The sequence below is a fragment of the Tympanuchus pallidicinctus genome, unplaced genomic scaffold (assembly GCF_026119805.1).
Source record: "Tympanuchus pallidicinctus isolate F22 unplaced genomic scaffold, pur_lepc_1.0 scaffold8, whole genome shotgun sequence".
Taxonomy (NCBI): domain Eukaryota; kingdom Metazoa; phylum Chordata; class Aves; order Galliformes; family Phasianidae; genus Tympanuchus; species Tympanuchus pallidicinctus.
Genome location: NW_026294802.1, coordinates 35,533,856 through 35,554,528, shown reverse-complemented (window position 1 = coordinate 35,554,528; position 20,673 = coordinate 35,533,856). Strand labels below are relative to the sequence as shown.

Genomic DNA, 20,673 nt, shown 5'->3' with positions numbered 1-20,673 from the left:
AGGGTATAACTTTAAGTTGCACTGGGGTAGGTCCAGGTTGGACAGTAGGAAAAATTTCTATCCAGAAACAGTGGTAAGGCATTGGTACAGGCTGCTTAGGGAGGTGGAGGAGTCACCATTCTTGGAGGTGTTAAAAAAAAAAGATAGTTGTGGCACTAAATGACATGGTTTAGTGGGTACGGTGGTGATGGGTTGATGGCTGGACTAGATTATCTAAATGGTCTTTTCAAAGGATAATGATTCTGTGATTCTATGATTCTATGAAAGACAGGGCTAAATTGGTGAAACATTTGAGAAGATGTGGGTGCACAATTTGTGCCTGGGAATTATCCCTTTGTCCCTTATCCCTGGGAATTTATCCCTTTTTGTCCACTGTTTCTTTCTCTTTTTTTTCTTTTCTTTTTTTTCTGAGTTGCATGGTTGTTCTGCAAAGCTGATGAATCATGGGTCTCTGAACACACTTAGATCAACAGGTTCAGTCAAGCTCAGGGAGACCTGTAAGAATGTTTGTGCTTGCGATCAAACCCGAAATATGAAATCCCTTTGAAGAATCTTTTCTGTAGAAGAGGTGGTATATACACATCCCAGTGGTAAAATGAATGCCTGAGCTGGCACAGAAGGGCTCATGGGAGAACTTGAGATTGTTCAGGAAAGAGCTATGTACAGATAGAAGGGATCTGTTGCAACTTTCATGGTATTATCCGGCAAAGTAAAGCAGGATATGCACTAGCAGTATAAGGCTTAAGGGGGCAGAACCTTCTTCTTACTGAAGTTGTTGGTCTTCTTTCATCTAATCCTTTGTTGCTATAAGAATGCAATTTATCCTACTTAAAGCCAGACTGTCACTTCAGAAGGGCAACTGCTTCTTATGAAATCCACCTCCATTCAGCACCAGGCAAACAAACAAGGAGTTCTAGGGTGTGCACCAGGGCAGACACAGCTGGGGAGGTTGCTTTGACTTACACTGCTAGCAGAGAACCTACTCCTGTACCACAGCCTAAAATCTATCAGGACTGTGATGTTCTTGTAATGTAACAGTAAGTTATGAATTAGAAACTCATAAAACAACGCACTGCCTGCATAGCTATATCTGGCACTTAGGGCAGAGGCCATGACTTTGTCACCTGCATCAGAAATAGTGTCACCAGCAGAACTAGGGAAGCGATGCTCCCACTATATGGGGCACTGGTAAGACTGCACCTCACATACTGTGTTCAGTTTGCGGCCTCTCTTTACAAGGAGGGTATTGAGTTGCTTGAGCATGTGCAGAGAAAAGCAGTGAAGTTGGAAAAAGGACTAGAAAACTGATGGAAGTGAGGCTGTTTATTATGTAGATGAGGAGGCTGAAGGGGGCCCTTATTAGCTCCTTACAACTACCTGAAATGAGGCTGCAGCAAAAAGGGTGTTTGTCTCATTTCTCAGATAGCAAGTGACAGAACATGAGGTAATGTTCTCAAGCTGCACCAGATGAGGCTTACACTGGACATTAGGAAGAATTAGGAAGAGGTTGGTGAAGCATTGGAAAAGGCTGCTGAGGGTAAGTGGAGAGGTCAGGTTGGGTGTTAGGAACTAAGGCTCTTCACCGCAGGGCAGAGGTCATAGTACCAAGCCGCCAGAGTTCAAGGAGCGTTTGGACAGTGCTCTCAGACACAGGGCATGAATGCAGGGTGGTCCTGCGCGGAGCTCAGTGATCCTTGTGGGTCCCTTCCAACTCAGGATACTCTGATTCATCAGATATTTGAGTCGGCAGATGTCCTGTAGGTAGCTGAATCTGCTTGGTTCTGATACTAATTACAGTGTGCAACAGACTTAAATATTCCTACGGCAAAGAAAACATCAGGTAAGGAAATTAATTTTGCTTTTTAATTAGTAAGAAAGATAGAAGTAGGTGACAGAACCGCACCCACAAACAAAACACTGCCTTTATTTCAGGACAGGGTGAGGAGCTCACCACCCCACGGTGACTTCACTCCTCCTGCACCCAACGCCGCACACTTAGGCAACTCCTGGAGAATTGCACGTAAGGCAGGTGGAAAGGCTGGACTCCACCCCTGCACCTCGCGGCCCCTCACTCCCAACACCTCCACAAGCCGCCTAAGGAAAGGGCGAGGAACAGGCTGGACCATCACCTCCCTCTGCTTGCTTGCTTGCTTGCTTGCTTGCTTGCTTGCTTGCTTGCTTGCTTGCTTGCTTGCTTGCTTGCTTGCTTGCATGCATGCATGCTTGCTTGCCTGCCTGCCTGCCTGCCTGCCTGCCTGCGGGCAGACTCAGCTGCTTCCCGCTGTGCCACCCCAGCCGCGCCGCTCCACACATCGCGCACCCAGCGCGGCTCACGCGCATGCGTAGCCACCACCACCCCAGCAGCGACCTTTCCCCCCCGGCTCCTCCCCCAGACGCCGCGCCAGAATCACGTCACACCACCCGCGCTCACCCCCTCCCTTTTCCTCCCCCACCGCTTGGGGATGTCAGTCTCAGCTGTTTCCGGCGCGCTGGGAGCGGCGCACGCGCACTCTGGCCGCTCCCCCGCTATCGGCTGTTGTTGTCACCGCCGCCCTACTCAGCCGGTGGGCGTGCGGTGAGCCGCGGCCGCCTCGTTCGTGAGGGCGGCGGGAGCCGCCGCCTGGCAGGTACCCACGGCCTGGCAGGTACCCACGGCCGCCGGGCGGAGGAGGGGGCGTCAGCGCGTGGCGGGCATTCGGGGGTGGGCGTGGGGCGAGCCGGGGGTGGGCGGGCCTCGCCGCCCTCTGACGCGGCGCTCGCGAAGTCGTTTCCGCGAAGCGGTGAAGGTACAAACAAAGCGCGCCCTCCGCCCCTTCCCCCAGCGCCTCCCCGCCTATATCAGCCCCTGGCCTGTGGCTGTGGTAGCGCTGGACGGGTGGGAACGGACGCGGCCTGGGGAGATCGCGAGTAGCAGCCGTTTGTTTGCGGCCGGTTCTTCCTCGGCTTCACCGTGGCTGTGGCGCTTGGCGGCAGTTAGGCGGGGAGTGGCCGTTTACCGGTGAGGTAAATGATGGGTTTGAGTCCGCGTGTCTGCGCGGATGGGTGAATACTGTGCAAAGCTCCGAGCCACACTAGGAAAGACCGTGATTTGCTTGTGGAATAGGAATTATATAGTGTACTGGCTTGAGGGTGGGATCTCTTCATTGAACTTAGTTCAGTGTTACACAGATTTGACCAAAGCGTTGGTGCTCTTTCTGCCCTGAGAGGAATTCCTGCAAGAGGCACCAGTACTGTATCATTTTCATTTGGGACTTTGTCTCATTGCACAAAACCACCTGCTGACAAAGATGCAAATTTCTGCCATTGGGAAGGACTAGCAGACACTTGTCTGTGTGTCACTAACTGTTTTTGGTGAGGGTTGCATGTTGCTCAAAGTGAACATTGACTTTTGATGTACAGTTTGGAAAGCAAATGGTATCCTGGGCTTCATCAGAAGAGAGGTGGCCAGCAGAGACAGGGAGATGAATGCCCCCCTCTACTCTGCTCTTGTAAGGCCCCATCTGGAGTACTGTGTCCAGGTCTGGAACCTCCAGTACAAGAAAGACAGGCAGCTGTTGGAGAGGGTCCAGAGGAGGGCCAGCGATGATCAGGGGACTGGAGCACCTCCCCTACAAAGACAGGCTGAGGGAGCTGGGCTTGTTCAGCATGGAGAAAAGAAGGCTGTGGGGTGACCTCATTGCAGCCTTTCAGTACCTAAAGGGAGCCTACAGAAGGGAGGGGAATCAACACTCTGAAAGAGTAGATAACTGCAGGACAAGAGGAGATGGTTTTAAGTTGAGGGAGAGAAGATTTAGGTTGGATGTCAGAGGGAAGTTCTTTATAGTGAGGGTGGTGAGGTGCTGGAACAGCTGCCCAGAGAAGTTGTGGATGCCCCCGTCCTTGGAGGTGTTCAAGTCCAGATTGGATGGGGCCCTGGGCAGCCTGGCCTAGTATTAAATGGGGAGGTTGGTGGCCCTGCATGTGACAGGGGGGTTGGAGATTTGTGATCCTTGAGGTCCCTTCCAACCGTGGCCATTCTGTGATTCTATGACCATTAGGCCTTGTAGTTGTTGGGACTTTACTGCCAAGTGTCCTGAGCACTAGATATCACCACTGTGAGGTTATTTATCTGCCTTTACTGGAGCAGTAAATAAGCTGCATCAGCTTTAAACAACTCTGAGCTTTTAGTCTTATTATTGATTTGGTGTTTCCATTATTTTTTGTTTTTTTTTTCCAGGTAACACCACAATTTGAGGCTTATTCATTGAAATATATTTTCCAGGATGAAGTAGACAAACAACATAGGGTATAATTTATAAGTAATGACAATTCATTTGTCTCTAGATGCATATTTGCTCTTTGTGATTAACCCAAAAAGTCTTTGGTGGAAGCAAAGAAACAAGTACCTGTGTTTGTATAGACCTAAAATCTGCTGGAGGATAAATCATGCCATTCATCTTAGATTTTTTCACACCGGTGAGCCTCAGTATAAATGGGCCAAAAGCAGAACATTGTGGTATAGCAAACACATTTTCAGTCGTGACTTTTTGTATTACAGAGTTTCTAAACTTTTGACTTCTTCTTCCAAAGGACTTGCAAAAGTGAACAATCGCATGTCACGAATTAGGAATACTATAGAATCTGTTTCAAAGGCAGTGTCTGGCACTCACAGTGAACTGGTTTCCCGAATAGCTCGTTTAAAGTCACACTCAGGTACTCTAGGAAAGGATACTAAAAGTAATGCAGATGAAAATAACCTCAACGTGAATCTGGAAAGTGGTAAACAAGTCTCAGGTGCCAGAACTCAGGAGGATTGCAACACAGGCCTAGCTGCCAAGCAATCCAGTAACACAAAGGAAAACTTGGAGTTTGTGTTAAACAGTACGAGTGGCGCTAATCAAGATATTCCAGAAGATTCAACATCTGCTAAAAACCACCTTTTTCATATAAGCTACCTTTCTACAAGTTTTGGAGAGACTTATAACTTTGTTGCTGATCATATCAACTGGTACTTCAGTAATCTTTCTGTTATGGATCAAGAGAAGAAGAGGAATGCTTTGTTAAAAGGCTCTAAAAGTGAAGCGAAGCTTGATTCATCAGAGAGTACTGTAATTAGTGAAGAAGCAGTGAATTCGGCAGCTCCTTTAGCTCCTGAAACTGAGACTCAGGGTGCTGAGAAGTCAAATGCCACTCTTCCAGTTTCCACTAAAAAAAGTATTGCGAACTTTCTTTCATATCCCAGTAACAGTGTACAGGCTTTTGTAGACAGTTACATTGGTGGATTGGTTCCCAAGTTAAGATCGGATACAAAAGTTGCTGCACAGGAAAAGAGTAAACAGCTAGAGCAAGAAGGGTCTGAGAAGGATGAGGAGGATGAAATCAAAGAGACTAACATTGCAGAAGAGAGGGAAAAACATCTGTCCCTTCAGAGAGAAAAGGCAAGTCTTTAGTGTTATTTTTACACATCTATTGTTTCTGCGTATGTTTTATAGCCATGTATGTGTTCATGTGTTCGTATACTCTGTGTATATAGATCATATCTATATGCATTATAGGTAGATGTAGCTATTTATTTTTGTAGTAGTCAAAGTAACGTTATGCTTTTTCATGATCTACCTGCTGTAATTGTGAAGTTGTCCTGAAAAAACACCCCATTAGAAATACTGACAGCAGTTTATTCGGTATGGTGTTACTGTGAGCATTCTTTACTTATTTTCTGGTAAACAAAGTCTGTTTATATCTAAGAAAACCTTATTTGTGTTCTGTAGCAGACCTCTTAGTACAGCAAGTGCTGTCCAGCACTTCTGTGAAATCTTAAAATAACCTTTTGCAGTTAGTCTTGACAGTTTGCATACGTGTCTTAGTGTAGACCTGTGTTCTTTGTATAACTTTTATCTGTTTTAGATCATAGCAAGAGTGAGTATCGATAACAGGACTCGAGCATTAGTTCAAGCCCTGCGAAGATCCTCAAATCGAAGAGTCTGTATCAGCAGGGTTGAAGAACTGACTTACCATCTTCTGGAATTTCCAGAGAGCAGAGGAGTTGCAATTAAGGTGCAAACAATTATGCTTAAACAAGCTGTAAATATCTATTAGAGAAAGTCTTATAAAGTAAAATTTTCTTCAGTGCTTTTGTGGGCTAGACATATTTTCTAATTGTGAGGAATGTGGTTTTTTATAGCTATTTGTTTGGCTGGTTCAGCAGATCTATCTGCACGCTATCAGTAATTTAGCTTAAGACTCTTAGGATTGTTATGTTTATTTAGAAGCATACAGCACTGCCACGTGGATAGATAATATAGGTAATTCTAATGGTAGGTGATGGTTGTACACTGTGTTCTGTTTTGTAATTGGCCAGAAATGAATGTACGGTACAGTTGATCTCTGTACAACAGTTGTGATGCTTCTTTACGTGTTCCCTTCAAAGAGAGGACAGAACTGGAGCATAGCCATCAAGTAATAAGATTGTGTAATCTAGTTCTGCTTGTTTTCTTTCCTGCATGCAGTGAGAGGACAGAAGTTAGGTGGTAGACTATTCCAGCACTGCTGACCAAATCACAGTGCTTCAGTCCCGTGTCTTTTCCCAGCAGATTTGACATGTGGCTGACGTGAACTGTAAAACTGGTGCAGTGAAATTCCAGCCAGATGAATTACCCTGGCTGGGCACAGGTCAAGCATGCTCATGAATAGTTATGATTTATTTTATTATGAGAGAGTATGCTTGCTACTCCTACCTTGATTATAATCCTGTGTATCGTTGTGATAATAATTCCAAATGTAAAGATTATGATAATAATTCCAAATGTAAAGATTAGTCAATATGAGGAAGAATTTTAACTTTTGTTTCTTTTGATATTATTGTACTACTTCAGATGCACTTCCTGCTTTGCAGTAGAGCGGTATCTGTCCAGCCAAATCTTTACTTTTAGCTATACTTTAATATGCTCAGTACTTTAAATTCCTATTTTGCAAATGTGACAATGGCAATAAAACTAAATTGGTAAAATGCAACAGCAACTGAAGTACTGGTAAATATATTAGAAGGATTTAAATTTCAGCTTGATTGTTGAAGTTTTGATAGCTGGCTATTTTAACAATAAGGAGAATACAACATAATATTGCAGACATTTTTTTTCCTCATGTTAGATATAGAGATGGCTTTAAAGAAGTTTTCCTTCAACTAATATAAGGCTATTACTCTAAAATGCAAAACTAGTAAATTTGAGTATGAATTCTTTCAGTTAAGCATCTTGACAAATACGAAGTTATTTCCTTCTGACTGCAGGAAAAGATAATCCCATGCCTACTGCGATTGAGACAAGCAAATGATGAAAGTCTTCAGGCTGCTGTCAGGGAGACTTTGGCAATAATTGGATATACAGATCCAGTGAAAGGCTGGGGAATTCGAGTCCTTGCTATTGATGGAGGAGGAACAAGGTGAAACTTTTATATACTTATAGGTTTCTTTTCGTAGTGTATCTGGGAATAGAATTGCAGTTTCTCTTTAATATTTTTGTGCCTAAACGTGGAACTTTCTGATTTACAATTCAGTAGCGTTTGACTGTTCAAGTCATAGGTACTTACTTTTGCATGTGTTTGTGTGTTAACTTCCATTAATACCACAAGTCCTTAGTTGCCTGTGCTCTAACTTTGTGTTAATTTGTACACCTACCAGAATTTGTAGAGAGCAAAATCATGTGCATTAAGTTTAAAATCTTGTTTACTGACAGCTGTGTTTTGAGGCAAGTTTGAAGAAACGTTTTTAGCAAATATTTACTAATTGATTAATCTTTATTGTTAGAGAACAAAGTATAAAGTCCATGTCATAAATAGTTTCACCAACTTTGTTTCCTGATAGTATTTATTTATGTGCACCAAAATCAGTAGCATTCAGTAAGTAGTAAGAGTGTGGTGCAAACCTGATGTCTGCACTAGATAGTAGTATTTTAAAAATATGGGGCTGCTGAGTAAATATAATGTATAGTTACTATCAGTATGTCTAAATTGTATATTTTTTCTTAAGTACTTATAAGCTTAAACTTGTTTAGTGGGAAGTAGTCTGTAGCTTTGACTGTGAAGGTATTGTTTTGTTCCTATTAAACAGGAATACGGCTTGGTTGTACACACAGTACCATGAAATTAATATAAATTTATTAATAAAATGAATAGGAAGAAAAGAGTTTTGTATGTATCTCCTTGTGAATTGAGGAAGTTTCTTTTTTTGTGTGTGATATGTTTTACAGGGTAAGACTTTCAAGAACTTGCTACTGATTTGGAGTTTCTTAATGGTTCCATTAAAGCACCTTATTTTGAGAAATGAGTAATTATATCTATGCTATGAAAATGAAACAAGTCCAGAGAGTCAGCCTGATCACTGACTACTGTCTGTTCTGCATCTTAATTGATAGTGTTCAGCTGATCTTTGTGCAGGGCTGAATAGTGCCCTTCAACACCAGCCAGGACAGGGTTAGAGGTAGCACATGACAGGGGCTGTTCTCAGCACAATGTGTTGCCAAGATAGTGCTTTGCTTCAGTGCTTCTAATGCCTTATGCAGTTTTTTAGCATTGGACTGGAAAGGATTGATACCAATATGCTTTCATTCCCTGAAATATTCTTGATTCTTAACATTGTAGATATCAGTTATAATTAAGCAAAGGTAGGTTTAATTAAACCAACATAAGATAAAACTACCATTGTGTATGAATGAATGCGTTGGGTTTTTTGTGTATTTCAGGGGTTTAGTTGCACTTCAAACACTACGGAAGCTAGAAGAACTTACTGGAAAGCCAGTTCATCATCTTTTTGACTACATTTGTGGTGTAAGCACAGGTAATCGTTGTTCTACAAGTTGGAATTTTGTTATGAATATAGTAAGAACATGTGGACTTAGATGTAGATTTTGCAAAATTTGCCAGATTTCTGATTTTGATTGTAAGCTGGGGAAAGTACGGGTTTGACTTCTAAAGGCTTTTTTAGTACATTGAAAACTTAGGGTAATTCATGATATACTTCTTAACTCAGCCTTCAGAAGAGAAGACTGTGGTTCTGTGAGACCTGATTGCTCTTTGAACTATTATGAAAGTAGAGAGAATATGAAGCAAGTCTCTTCGTGAAGGTATGCAGTGATAGGAGAAAAGTTAACAGAGAAACTGGAATATGGAAAATTATGATTAAGATAAGGAAGCACCTTTTTTCTTGCAAAGATGGTGGGACAGTAGAATGAGTTGTCTGGTCAGACTGATATATCCATGCATGACAGATCCTGACCAACATGTTCTAGTTGAATCATTTTCACCAGGAGGTTGGACTAAATGACCTCTCGAGAGTCCTCCTATCCTCAGTTATTACTCTGTGACTCATTACGTTGCCTCTCCCTAGGAGGCAACTGTAAAGATAATCTTCTTTTAGAAAGATAGATCATCATTGCTTCAGGATGTTATGGTAAACTAATCACAGTGCATTTCTGTTTTATAACATGAGAGATGCATTCAATAGTTCAGTTTCTTTAGAAACTCAAGTTCTCCTTTTTTTTTTTTGTTTTTTTTTCGTTTTTTTTTTTTTTTTTTTCCCCATAGTTATCCTCCAATACAATTCAGTTCTGAAATATATTAAACAGATCATTATGGGTAAATACACTGTCCATGTTTTCAAAGACAGAAACTGCTTTGTAGAGTCAAAATAGAGAACGGTGTTTGTCTACTAGTCAGAATTTGTTTGTAGGCATGTTAGGGCTGCCTGTTTCACCTTACGAATTTTTTTTCAGAGACTACTAATAAGGTTATTTAGTAGTAAAAAGTTGTTTCTTTTGGTATATGTAGGAAAGTTCTGTTAGTGAAACTGTCATTTTCCATCATTATGTTTTATCTCTAACAGGGAGGCTTAGTATTCTTACTTGGTTCAATCCCACTACTCTGTAACTGCTAATAATGCTTATTTCATTCTTCTAAGCTTTACTTCCATTAGCAAGTTTTTGTCTGTGCTACTTAGAAGTACAATGACAATCTTGGCTAGGGGAGGTTGTGAATGTTTGTCAGTTTGTGCTAGCTGTGTACTTGGCCATTGTGATCTACATTGTTGGTACTTGTATTTATACCAGTAGAATTTGCAGGTGCTTGCAGCTGGTTGACCTGTGATTTCAAAGAATAAGAGGGATGCCCCTTATGTTACAGATCTTTTTCTTTTCTGCTGTACTACTCATCTCTCATATTATCCTTAGCTGTGTGGCCTTTGAGAGTTAGGTTTTGCTTATCACAGTCTTTGTAGATAGCTAACCTGTACTTCTCTATAGTGATCGTGGGTTGTAAATGTGGCAGCCACGCAGGAAGATCCCTATAATGATGCCCTGCAAACTTAACTCACTTGCCTGTTGCTGAGCGTAATACCTGGGCCTAGAGGTACCATAAAATCTTCAAGACCATGAAATGCAACAAGGGCCACTGAACATTATTTTTTTATGAAGAACAAAATTAATGTAAATTCTGTACTCAGTTTGTGCTGTACAAAAGTCCATAGATGAAAGTAGTACCGTTACTCCATGAACCGAGCTACTGGGAGTTCCTTGTGTTTATCACAGAGCTCTGGAGTGTGGTATGCTTTCACAAATGGACACAACACTTAAGCTTTCAAGGACCTGCACATGTGCTTGCATTTTCACTTCCTGTCCCCAAATGCATCATCAGAGATACTTCTCAATAGTGGTGTGCTTACAGTTCAATCACATGGAGAAGTTTATAACATCGAGAATATGTGATCAGGCCAAGTGCATACTGCCCTGTTTTCCATGTATGGATCTTCTCCAAGAATTCTATAGGACTTCTTCCTAAATCTTCATATAATTAGTAACCTTTGTAATAATTAGTGCCATTCTCAAGTATTGTATGTTGGATTGGATCACTGACATGCTCTGATGCACTCAAAAGCAGTATGCTTAGAGAACCACTCATAAAACATAGAATGGCCTGGGTTGAAAAGGGCAACGATCATCAAGTTTCAACCTCCTGCCACTTGCAGGGTTGCCAACCACCAGACCAGGCTGCCCAGAGCCACATCCAGCCTGGCCTTGAATGCCTCCAGGGATGGGGCATCCACAGCCTCCTTGGGCAACCTGTTCCAGTGCATCACCACCCTCTGTGTGGAAAAACTTCCTCCTAATATCTAACCTAAATCTCCCTTGTCTCAGTTTAAAACCACTCCCCTTGTCCTATCACTATCCACCTTTGTAAGCCGTCTTTCCCCCTCCTGTTTATACATTCCCACTTAGTCCCACATTCCCACTACAGAGTCATCTGGACTGTAGTGATCTCTTTGGTCACCAGTTTTGAGTATATAGGAAATCTGCATAAGATCCTAAGGATCTTCTCCAAAAATCCTCTGAAGTTAAGAACAATACAGGGTTTGTTCTCCTATGTGTTCTCCCAGCCTTTGTGGATTTGTAGTTCAGGAGCCTCCTGAAACTAAAATGGCATTTTTATTAATGGTTTTGGTGTGGTTTTTCCCTCATGTTTTCTTTCTAGTTTTGAAATGCTTTTTGAACACTTTCCTGATTGAAGAAATATATTTTTCAAGACAACTCATAAATATGTCAAGTTGATATTACAAAGCTGGAATTGATCTTAGAAACCTTTCTCATTTCCCAAAAGATGAATAAGCTATGTCTGTTTCACTGGTGACAGTTGTCAGATTTTGCATCATAACAGATGTCTTCAGAAACCTTGTTCTAGTGCTCTGTTATCATTAGACAACAGCATTTCCAAAAGGTAATGTCAGTCATCCTTTTGCAGTTTAAATGTGTTTCTCCATGTCCTAACTCCTAGAGCTGTGGATGGCATTATTTTCTTTCTCTTTGAAGCAGTCTGCTGTGCATTTAAAGGCTTTCATTTTATTTGGTCTTTCCTTAGAGATTGATTACTTTGACACATGGTGGTTTTTTGTGAAAATATATATATATATATATATATATGTATTTTTTTCAGTTGGCTTCCATTAGGACCACATGCAGAGCTTCAGCTGACATCTTGCTGATGCTGAGTTGAGTAAGGAAGGAATGCTTTCATCCTTCAGCTTAGGTTCTTGCCTATCTTATGTCTTATTGGCCTGCTGTGTACCCATGTTCTTCAAGATACACTCCTTAGCCTCTCAAGTTTTATTTAGTAATTTGTTGGTTTTTTTGTTTTGTTTTGTTCTCTGAAATGTTGGTAGCCAAGGCTGAGATGGTTGCTGGAGTGTAGAAGTCTGTGATAACAGGCCAGAAAGTGGAGGAAGCATTAGACGTGTTTTCACTGAGTGATCAGGTTATCACCTTTGATTGTAGCTTTTCTCTCCTGGGAGTGTCTTGTTACCATCCAACAGATTTCAGCAAAGCCCTTTAATGGGTAACTTGACTGATAATAACTGTTGCTGTCTATGTGCTAACAGACTGTGGGTTTTGGTGCTGTTTCTCAGGTGGTAATGGGGAAAATGTTTTTGCATTTGTATTCTGCAACTGTGTTTTTTGAAAACTGTTTTTTCCTACAAGGGTAAGTCATTCTTGTTTTATGCACACACTAGATGGCAGTGTGTATGAATAGAATAGTTCAGTTGGAACAGACCGTAAAAGATTATCAAGTCTAACTGATCAAGCCTGTCCACTTAGTAGTATAACCCATTCAGTAGGGTTAACTGAATGTTAGAGCATAAGTGCAACACAAATGCCTCTTCAACACTGGCAAGCTTAGGGCATCATTGCCTCTTTAGGAAGCTGTTCCAGTGTTAAACCACTCACACAGTAAATACGTTTTTCATAACGTCCAATGTGAACCTTCTCTTACACAGCTTTGTGCTAATCCTGTATGACATTGGTTCCAAGGAGAAGAAACTGACATCTTCCTCTGTATTTCCCTTCCTCAGGGAACTGCAAAGAGCAGTGAGATCACTATCGGCCTCTTCTTCTTCAGGCTAGATATACCAGGTGTTCTCTGCCTCTCCTCATAAGACATACCTTGCCACACTTTTACCAGTTCTGTTAACCCTCCTCTGGAAGCTTTCAAGGACTTTGGTATTTTTTTTTATACTGTGAAGTCCAGAACTGCACACACACTGGTGAAGCTGTATCAGTGCTAAACGTAGTGGGAGAATTGTCTCGGCTGACTGGCTGGCTCTGCAGTATTTAAAGCACCCCCAAAATGCAGTTTGCCTTCTTGGTTGCCAGGGTGCATTGATAGCTTATTCAGAGCCTGCTGTCACCAGCACACTCAGGTCCCTTGCTGCTGAGCTGCTCTCAAGCCACTGGTCTCCCAGGCTGTGTCTGGTGTTAGTTCATTCCAAGTACAGAAACTGCCATTTTACTTTGTTGAACTTCGTGGCTGCTGATGATCATCCAATGCTCTGTTCTGTCTAGATCTCTGCAAGGCCTCCATCGATGATTAATTATAAATGATTGCAACCAAATATATTCCAAAACAAAAAAAGCTTCCATTACAGAATTTGCTAGAAGTTTTCTTTAAAGAATAAAGGAGTTTGTAAGATAGCAAGTAATGCTCCAAATATTTTTTAAATGCTACAGCACAGACTACTCCTACACGTTTCTCTTTCCAAATAACGCAGTGGATTTAACCTGCTTTCTGCCGTATATATTTTGGCAGGGATGATGTGTGCAAAACAAAAGAATAGCATTTGTCAATGTCTAAAATAATTTGTTTTTGAAAATAAACTCTTCCTAACTTCTAATTGTCCTTAAAACATTGTTTATTATTTTTGAACAGGAATTTGGTGTTAGAAATGTCAGTTGATCACCCTTTTCAAAAGAGACATTTTCTTAACCTATGAATATTATAGTAATTAATAATCCATCATTATAATCTCATTATGTACTATACTTAACATTTCAAAATATTTCTTTTCAGGAGCTATATTAGCTTTTATGTTGGGGTTGTTCCATATACCTCTGGATGATTGCGAAGAATTATATCACAAGTTGGGATCCGATGTTTTTAAGCAGAATGTTATTCTTGGAACAGTTAAGATGGGTTGGAGCCATGCCTTTTATGACAGTGATATCTGGGAAAAAATGCTCAAGTAAGTGTTTGTTTGTTTGTTTTTTTAAAGAAAAAAGTTAAATATAATTTACTATTACAAATCTAATAGCCTTCATTTTTGTCAGTGTCTCTTTGGTAAGCAAGTTTTTTAAAAAAAGAAAATGATTAGTGTATAGTCTAATTCTTTGAAAATAGTTGTTTTAATATTTAACAGAACACTGGAATCCTTTAGTGTATTTTTTTTTTCAGGAGCAGAGTAAGCTTTTAGTGCAATGATTTCTGATTATATTTTTGAATGCTTGCCAGCTACTTGATCTGACTCATTACAGATCTGCATTAAATTTTACTAGCCACCTGCTGTGCTTTTTTTTTTTTCTTTGTAAGGAGATACAGTAAGAACTGAAATAATAAGTTGTAATAGGGATATTAGATGTTAGCTGCTGTACTGAGGGATTTTAACAATTTCCCATTCCTATAAAATAGGAAGAAAAAATCTGTTAGAATTGCAAATTGCAATGGAAGAAATATTCACTGTGTTGAAGTTAACAATGTAAAAGTATGTAAATGTTTTAAGTATATAAATGCATTAACAAGTACTTGGGAAAAAATCTTTTTTTTTTTTTTTTTTCCCCAAGAAAAAGAAATAATTATTATGTGTTCTGTTATTTTCATTCATCTGTATTCATATTGATAGTTGAGTTCTTGAAAATGCACAGTGTTAGCTGGCACTGCAACTGAAAGAACAGAAATGACTTAACATGAGAGCGGATGTAAAATGGCCAAAAGCTTCTTTGGATAAGTAACAAGTTTCTTACAATGGCCTGTGCTTCCCAAGTGGTAAGCATCTCACTGCTTTGCTGAAGTGAAGAAAAGCTTCCAAGCATTTTTTTTGTGCTTTTGCATATTTTTAGGAAAAAAATTGTTGATGAAATCAGTATCGTATTTTTCGTCTGAGAAAAATTGCCCAGAAAATGGTAAAATTAGAAAAATTAGCTCATGACAGTATTTTGTATGCCTTTAAAATTAAAAATTCTTTGCAGCTGCATATAACACAAGGGAAGTAAAGCACACTACTCATGTACAGTACACAAAAGCAAGGCAATTATGTGATTCATAGATTAGATTCCATGATCAGTGCATTTAATTTTTAATCATAGCTTGAACCTTGGGAGGGACCTCGAGTTTTGTCACATTCCAGACCCTGTGCCACAGGCAGGCTTGCTAGCTGCTAGATAAGTACTAAATCAGATTGTCTGTGGCCCCATCCAGCCTGGCTTTAAAAACCTCTGGGACAGGACATCAGCAACCTGTTCCAGCTCCTCACTACCCTCTCAGTTAAAAACTTCCCCCTAAAACTAAACTTCCTCCTAGCTAAAGGAAGGGTGATTTAGGCAGAGGAGGGGAATGGTTTTAAACTAGTCTGTCTCTATCTTCTTGTGTAAAATGTTGATTTCCCTCCTGTTTATGAAATTACTTTAAACATTGGAAGGCTGCAGTGAGATCTCCCCACAGCCTTCTCTTTTCCCGGGTTTGAACAAGCCCACTCCTTCAGCCTATCTTCATAGGAGAGGTGCTGCAGCCCTTGGATCATCTTTTTGACCCTCCTCTGGACCCTCTCTGAAAACTCTGCATCCTTCCTGCGTTAGGGGCCCCAGATTTGGACGCAGTACTCCAACTGGGGCTCCCTAAGGGCAGAACAGAGGGACTTCCCTGCCCCTGCTGGCCACCCCTCTTTTCATGGACCCTAGGATACAGTCTTCCAGGTTGCAAGCAATCACTACTGGCTCACCTTCAGTTTTTCATTAACCGTGACCCCTAAGTCTTTCTCAACAGAGCTACTCTCAAGGAGTTCTTGTCCCACTTCATATACATGTCTGAGATTACCTCGATCCAAGTGCAAAACCTTGCCCTATGCTTTGTTGAACCTCAGTAGCTTTAGAAGTGCCCACCTATTGATTTTTATCAGGGTCCCTCTGGATGGCATCCCTTCCTTCTGTTGTATCAACCACTCTGCTCAGTTTGGTGTCATAAGTGAACTTGCTGAGGATGCACTTAATCCTGTCATCTCAATAAAAATGTTAGAGTATATCAGTTGTCTTCCCTTTGTGTACCCATGCTCACTCTACCATAGGAGGCAAATAGGTGGATCAGGCCTGACCTTCCTTTAGTGAAGCCATGCTGGCTGTCTCAGATCATCCACTCATGCCTTGTGCCTTAAAGTGTCTTCCAGGAGGATCTGTTCCAAGATCTTCCTGGGCACAGATTTGAGGCTCACTGGCCTGTAGTTCCCCAGGTCCTCCGTCCTCCTTTTCTTGTAAAGAAGGGTAATGTTTCTTTTTTTCCTGGGGAAATTGCCTGACAACTATGACTTTTCAATATAGTGGAGAGCAGCTTGGTGACTACCTCAGCTGCTCCCTTAGGACCCTGGGATGCATGTTGTTTGGCTCCATGGACTTGTAGACTTTCAGTGTCATGAGTCAGTCTTGGACTTGCTCCACCCTTACAGCGAGGAGACTGCTCCCACAGTTCCTGCCCAGAGGCTCAGGTTCAGGAAATCTTGGCTGCCAGTGAAGACTGAGGCAAAGAACTCATTGATTACCTCAGCTTTCTCTGTATCTGTTGTAGTCAGTTCTCCTTTCTCATTTAGCAGGGGAGATATACTCTCTTTGGCCTGCCTCTTTTGACCTATGTACGTGTTAAACCCCTCCTTGTTGTTTTTAACATCCCTTGCCATATTCAGTTCCATCTATGCTTTGGCTTTCCTAATCTTCTCTTTGCAAGTCCAGACAGCATTTCTGTACTCTTCCCAGGTGACATGTCCTTGCTTCCACTGTCTGTATTGCCCTTCTTTTTCCTCAGTTTGACCAGCAGGTCCTTGCCAAGCCATACTAGCTTCCTGCTTCCACTGCCTGCTTTCTTGTTATGATGGATGGAGAGCTCCTGTACTCCCAGAAAGGCATTGTTAAGAGTAGCCAACTTTGTTCCCCTCCTTTTGTCTCTAAGGACTTCTTCCTATGAGAAGTCATATCAACAAATGAGTCTTTGTTAACCCAGTTTTGCAGTGTTGAAGGGAGCTGCTATGCCTATACATCACTTCATTGAAACAGTATAGATTCATGCAGGCTTCCATGCAGCCTGGTACTGAGAAAGAAACTAAAAGGTCATATAGCATCTCTTCATGGAAGCAAGAAGGTTGGAGCTTACTTTCAGTAACTGCATGACAAAACTGCTTTGTATTTTATTTTAAATTTAAATCATAGCTGTGCTGAGCGAATTTTTGGTTTAGATGGTAGTTGAGTTTGCTTGAAATAGTGTACAAATTTACCAAATATAGGCATGCAATACACACTTAGCATTTGATGGAATTATTTCCAGGAAGTAACGTTGCTGAAAATAATCAACTAATGTTGCATTCGTTGGTGAGGCATATTATAAGTTCAATTTATGGAAATAACAGCTGGTTTTGCTTAAATTCTTATCCAGGGTGTTGATGGGTATCAATTTTGTCTTACATATGTGTTTAACTTATGATTCCTTATGTTACAATTTGAAGAGTGATTTTTAATAATTTATATTCAATACTTTGTGAAGAAAATTGTGCTTACTGTATGTTGATTTGTATAATGCAATGCTGAATCACATTTGCATGGAGAACCTGGCATATTGTTCTAGCTTTTCAGTTTTCTTTTGGTTGTTTACATGAACTTGGAATTCTTATGTTTGAGCACTCACTGTATAGACTTTTATACCTTTACTGTAAGGAAATACAAGTCAAAGCTGCTAAGAGGTTATTAGCTAGTATAATTATAGCAGCCTATGTCCTGTACCTGGAAAGTTACGTTCTCATTAGTGATTAGAATACAAGATATGGAAAACATTCCACCTATAAAAAGAATGCTAAATGCATACTGAATTATTGGTATGGAAAATGTTCTTCTAAATCATGCAGGATGGTGCATTTATTTTCTTGGCTTTTGTTCTCATAATGGAAAACGTTTGCTTTTGTTCCTATAAAGCTTCTTGATGAGATTGTTGGTTTTTTTTTATTATTCTGAAATGCAGCAAAGTACTTTGTTTTGCTCTCGTGAAGCAGTTGAAGTAATCATGATGAGTTTTTGGTTATGTGATGAAGTGAGTAACTGAATCAAGAACTCACTCTTCAAACTCATTTCCAACAGCCTAGAAAGCATGAAGCATTGGTCCATTCAAATACTGCAAAAACCTGATTATTAAAGTGAAATCCAAGCATTGTTTCTTCTAAATGCAGAATACTTATAAGGGCTTATAAAAACGTACGTCTTTTGTTCATGGTAAAACTCACAGACCATTTTCATTTTTCTACATTTATTTGTAGAGAAAAAATGGGCTCAAATCTAATGATTGAAACTGCACGAAATTCTAAATGTCCAAAGGTAAGTACAGTGTTCTAATATAAATACTAACTGTATGCTCAGGGGAAGAATATTTTATAAGAAAAAAAATGTGAGCACTGATAAGCTCTACAAGCATCTGTATAAGATAACCTGTGCTTCTAAAGAATAGAAGCTTAGATTTCAATAGCAGTTCCTCATGTTTTTATTAATACTGTGAGTTAGAAGATGTTTTAGGTTTGTAAGCAAAGAAATGGTAAATAGTTCTATGTCCAGGTTTAAGCTGATAAGGAGAGATGGCTCCCAGGGGTCTGGTCCATCTTGGGATCAGTACTCTTTAACATCTTTATCAGTAACATAGATGATGGGGTTGAGTGCACCCTCTGCAGGTTCGGAGATGATGCCAAGTTGAGTACTGCAGTTTATGTGATGGAAGGAGGAGATGCTGTCCAAAGGGACCTTGACTAACTGGAAAGGTGGGCCTATGTAAAACTGATGAGGTTCAACAAAACTAGGTGCAGAGTGTTGCACGTGAGTCGGAGCAATCTCAGATATGTGCAGACTGGGAGAAGAGCTCATTGAGAGTAGCCTTATCCAGAAGGACCTGGGGGTCCTGGTCAATGAAAAACAGCATGAACCAGCAGTGTGCACTTGCAGCCTGGAAGGCTAACAGTATGCTGGGCTGCATTAAAAAGGAGTGGTCAGCAGGGTGAAGGAGCGATTGTCTCTCTCTGCTCTGCCTTCTTGAGGCCCCATTTGAAGTATTTTCTTCAGGTCTGGGGTAAAGAAATATGTGGCACTGGTGGCCATCCTCTGAACCCTCTCCAAGAGGATGATTAGAGGGCTGGAGCACCTCTTGTATGAAGACAGGCTGAGGGAACTAGGCTTGTTGAGTCTGGAAAATGGCCTTCCAGTATTTAAAGGGAGATTGTAAACATGAGGAAAATTTTTACGTGAAGGCAATGGGAATGGTTTCAAACTAACGGAGGAGAGGTTTAGATTAGATGTCAGGGGAAGTTTTTGACTGAGGTGAGATGCTGGAGCATGTTGCCCAGAGATGTGGAGGCCGTGTCCCTGAAGGTGTTCAAGGCTAGGCTGGATGGGTCCCCAGACAGCTCAATCTAGTGCTTAATCTAGTGGTCAGCAACTCTGCCTGTTGCCTTGTGGCTCATCATGTCAAATGTGATATCTCTTACTGTGCAGTAAGAGAAAGGAGTCTCTTCACTTTATCTGGATAACCAGGTTTTCCTCAGTCTTGTTTGTTGACCCTGAGATACTTCCTGTAGGTGAAGGGCACCAATTAATTGGAGAGACGTTATATACAGAAACAGCATGAAAGATGAGAAAGCATGGGTATTTTATTTTTGGTGAACAACAGGGTGTGAAGAAAGAAGAGAAATATAATAGCATATATTTCAGAACAGTCTGTAATTAACAGGTGTTTTGGTGTCATAGCACTATATTCAATGCTTTACTGTTAAATGGAAGACACTCACATTTTTCTAAACATAGAAACATGCGCTTGACTGCGTTCCTCATGCATGTCTAAAACAAGGACATGAAAAGGATGGAGTGGTATGTTACTTTCTGAGAGAGAAGCTAGCTTACACTGACTTGAAAGTTATCTTTGAACTGGGATATTTGGCCTCATTCCATGTTCTTCAGTAATAAAATGTGAATATAAATAGAATTGAAACTAGTTGTTGGTAGTAATCACTCTGTAGTGCTTGCACTCTTTACAAGGCCAGTAAAATCAAAATAAAATGCACAGTTGGGTAAACTGTTAAATTTCTGAAAAGAGATGGAGTTTTCCAAAATGTGCTCAGTATTTTTCAAGTTGCACTTCACTTCAAGAAGTAAAATATGAATAGTGGGAGGGAAGAAAAAAAAAAATAAAAGCTCAAGCATCAATTTGATAGGTTTTTTAATTAAATTTTTCAAAGTATTCTTTTCCTTAATGCTTCTAGCAGTGCTTGGAACCAGGCCTTCCTTTGGACAAAACAGAAAAGTTTTCCTCTGGCAAATGACAGCATACAATCATGCATACATTTTCCTTCTGTTTTTTTTTTTGTCTTTTTTTTTTTTTTTTTTTCCCCCATGTAGTGGTAATACTTGTTTTCTTTTTCTTTTCAAAGGTAAGCTTACTGTAAATTAGGTGACTGACTTAGCTGAAGAATGGAAATGAATCCAGTGGTATCACAGCATCAGCTGCTTGTGATGCTGGTGCTGAGCAGTGTTTCACAGAAAAAAACCTGCTCTGTAATAAACAATACACAAAATAGAATTGAACACCCACTTGTCTGCTGTATTG

General features: G+C 40.7%; 1 protein-coding gene across 3 annotated transcripts in view; it reads left to right on the top strand.

Moving 5' to 3' along the window:
• The first annotated feature begins 2,496 nt into the window (after nt 1-2,496).
• The window catches only part of PNPLA8 (patatin like phospholipase domain containing 8), a 35,549-nt gene continuing 17,372 nt past the window's right edge, over nt 2,497-20,673 (top strand). The window contains exons 1-7 of one of the 3 annotated variants that reach the window (XM_052667950.1): nt 2,497-2,627; nt 4,217-5,417; nt 5,884-6,033; nt 7,265-7,416; nt 8,715-8,809; nt 13,861-14,032; nt 18,347-18,404. In XM_052667950.1, coding sequence (XP_052523910.1) covers nt 4,302-5,417; nt 5,884-6,033; nt 7,265-7,416; nt 8,715-8,809; nt 13,861-14,032; nt 18,347-18,404 — 1,743 coding nt within the window. In that variant the 5' untranslated portion in view covers nt 2,497-2,627; nt 4,217-4,301. Of the gene's footprint in view, nt 2,646-2,775; nt 3,004-4,216; nt 5,418-5,883; nt 6,034-7,264; nt 7,417-8,714; nt 8,810-13,860; nt 14,033-18,346; nt 18,405-20,673 lie in introns of those variants that run through there. The other 2 variants (XM_052667948.1, XM_052667949.1) reach the window with 2 other exon arrangements.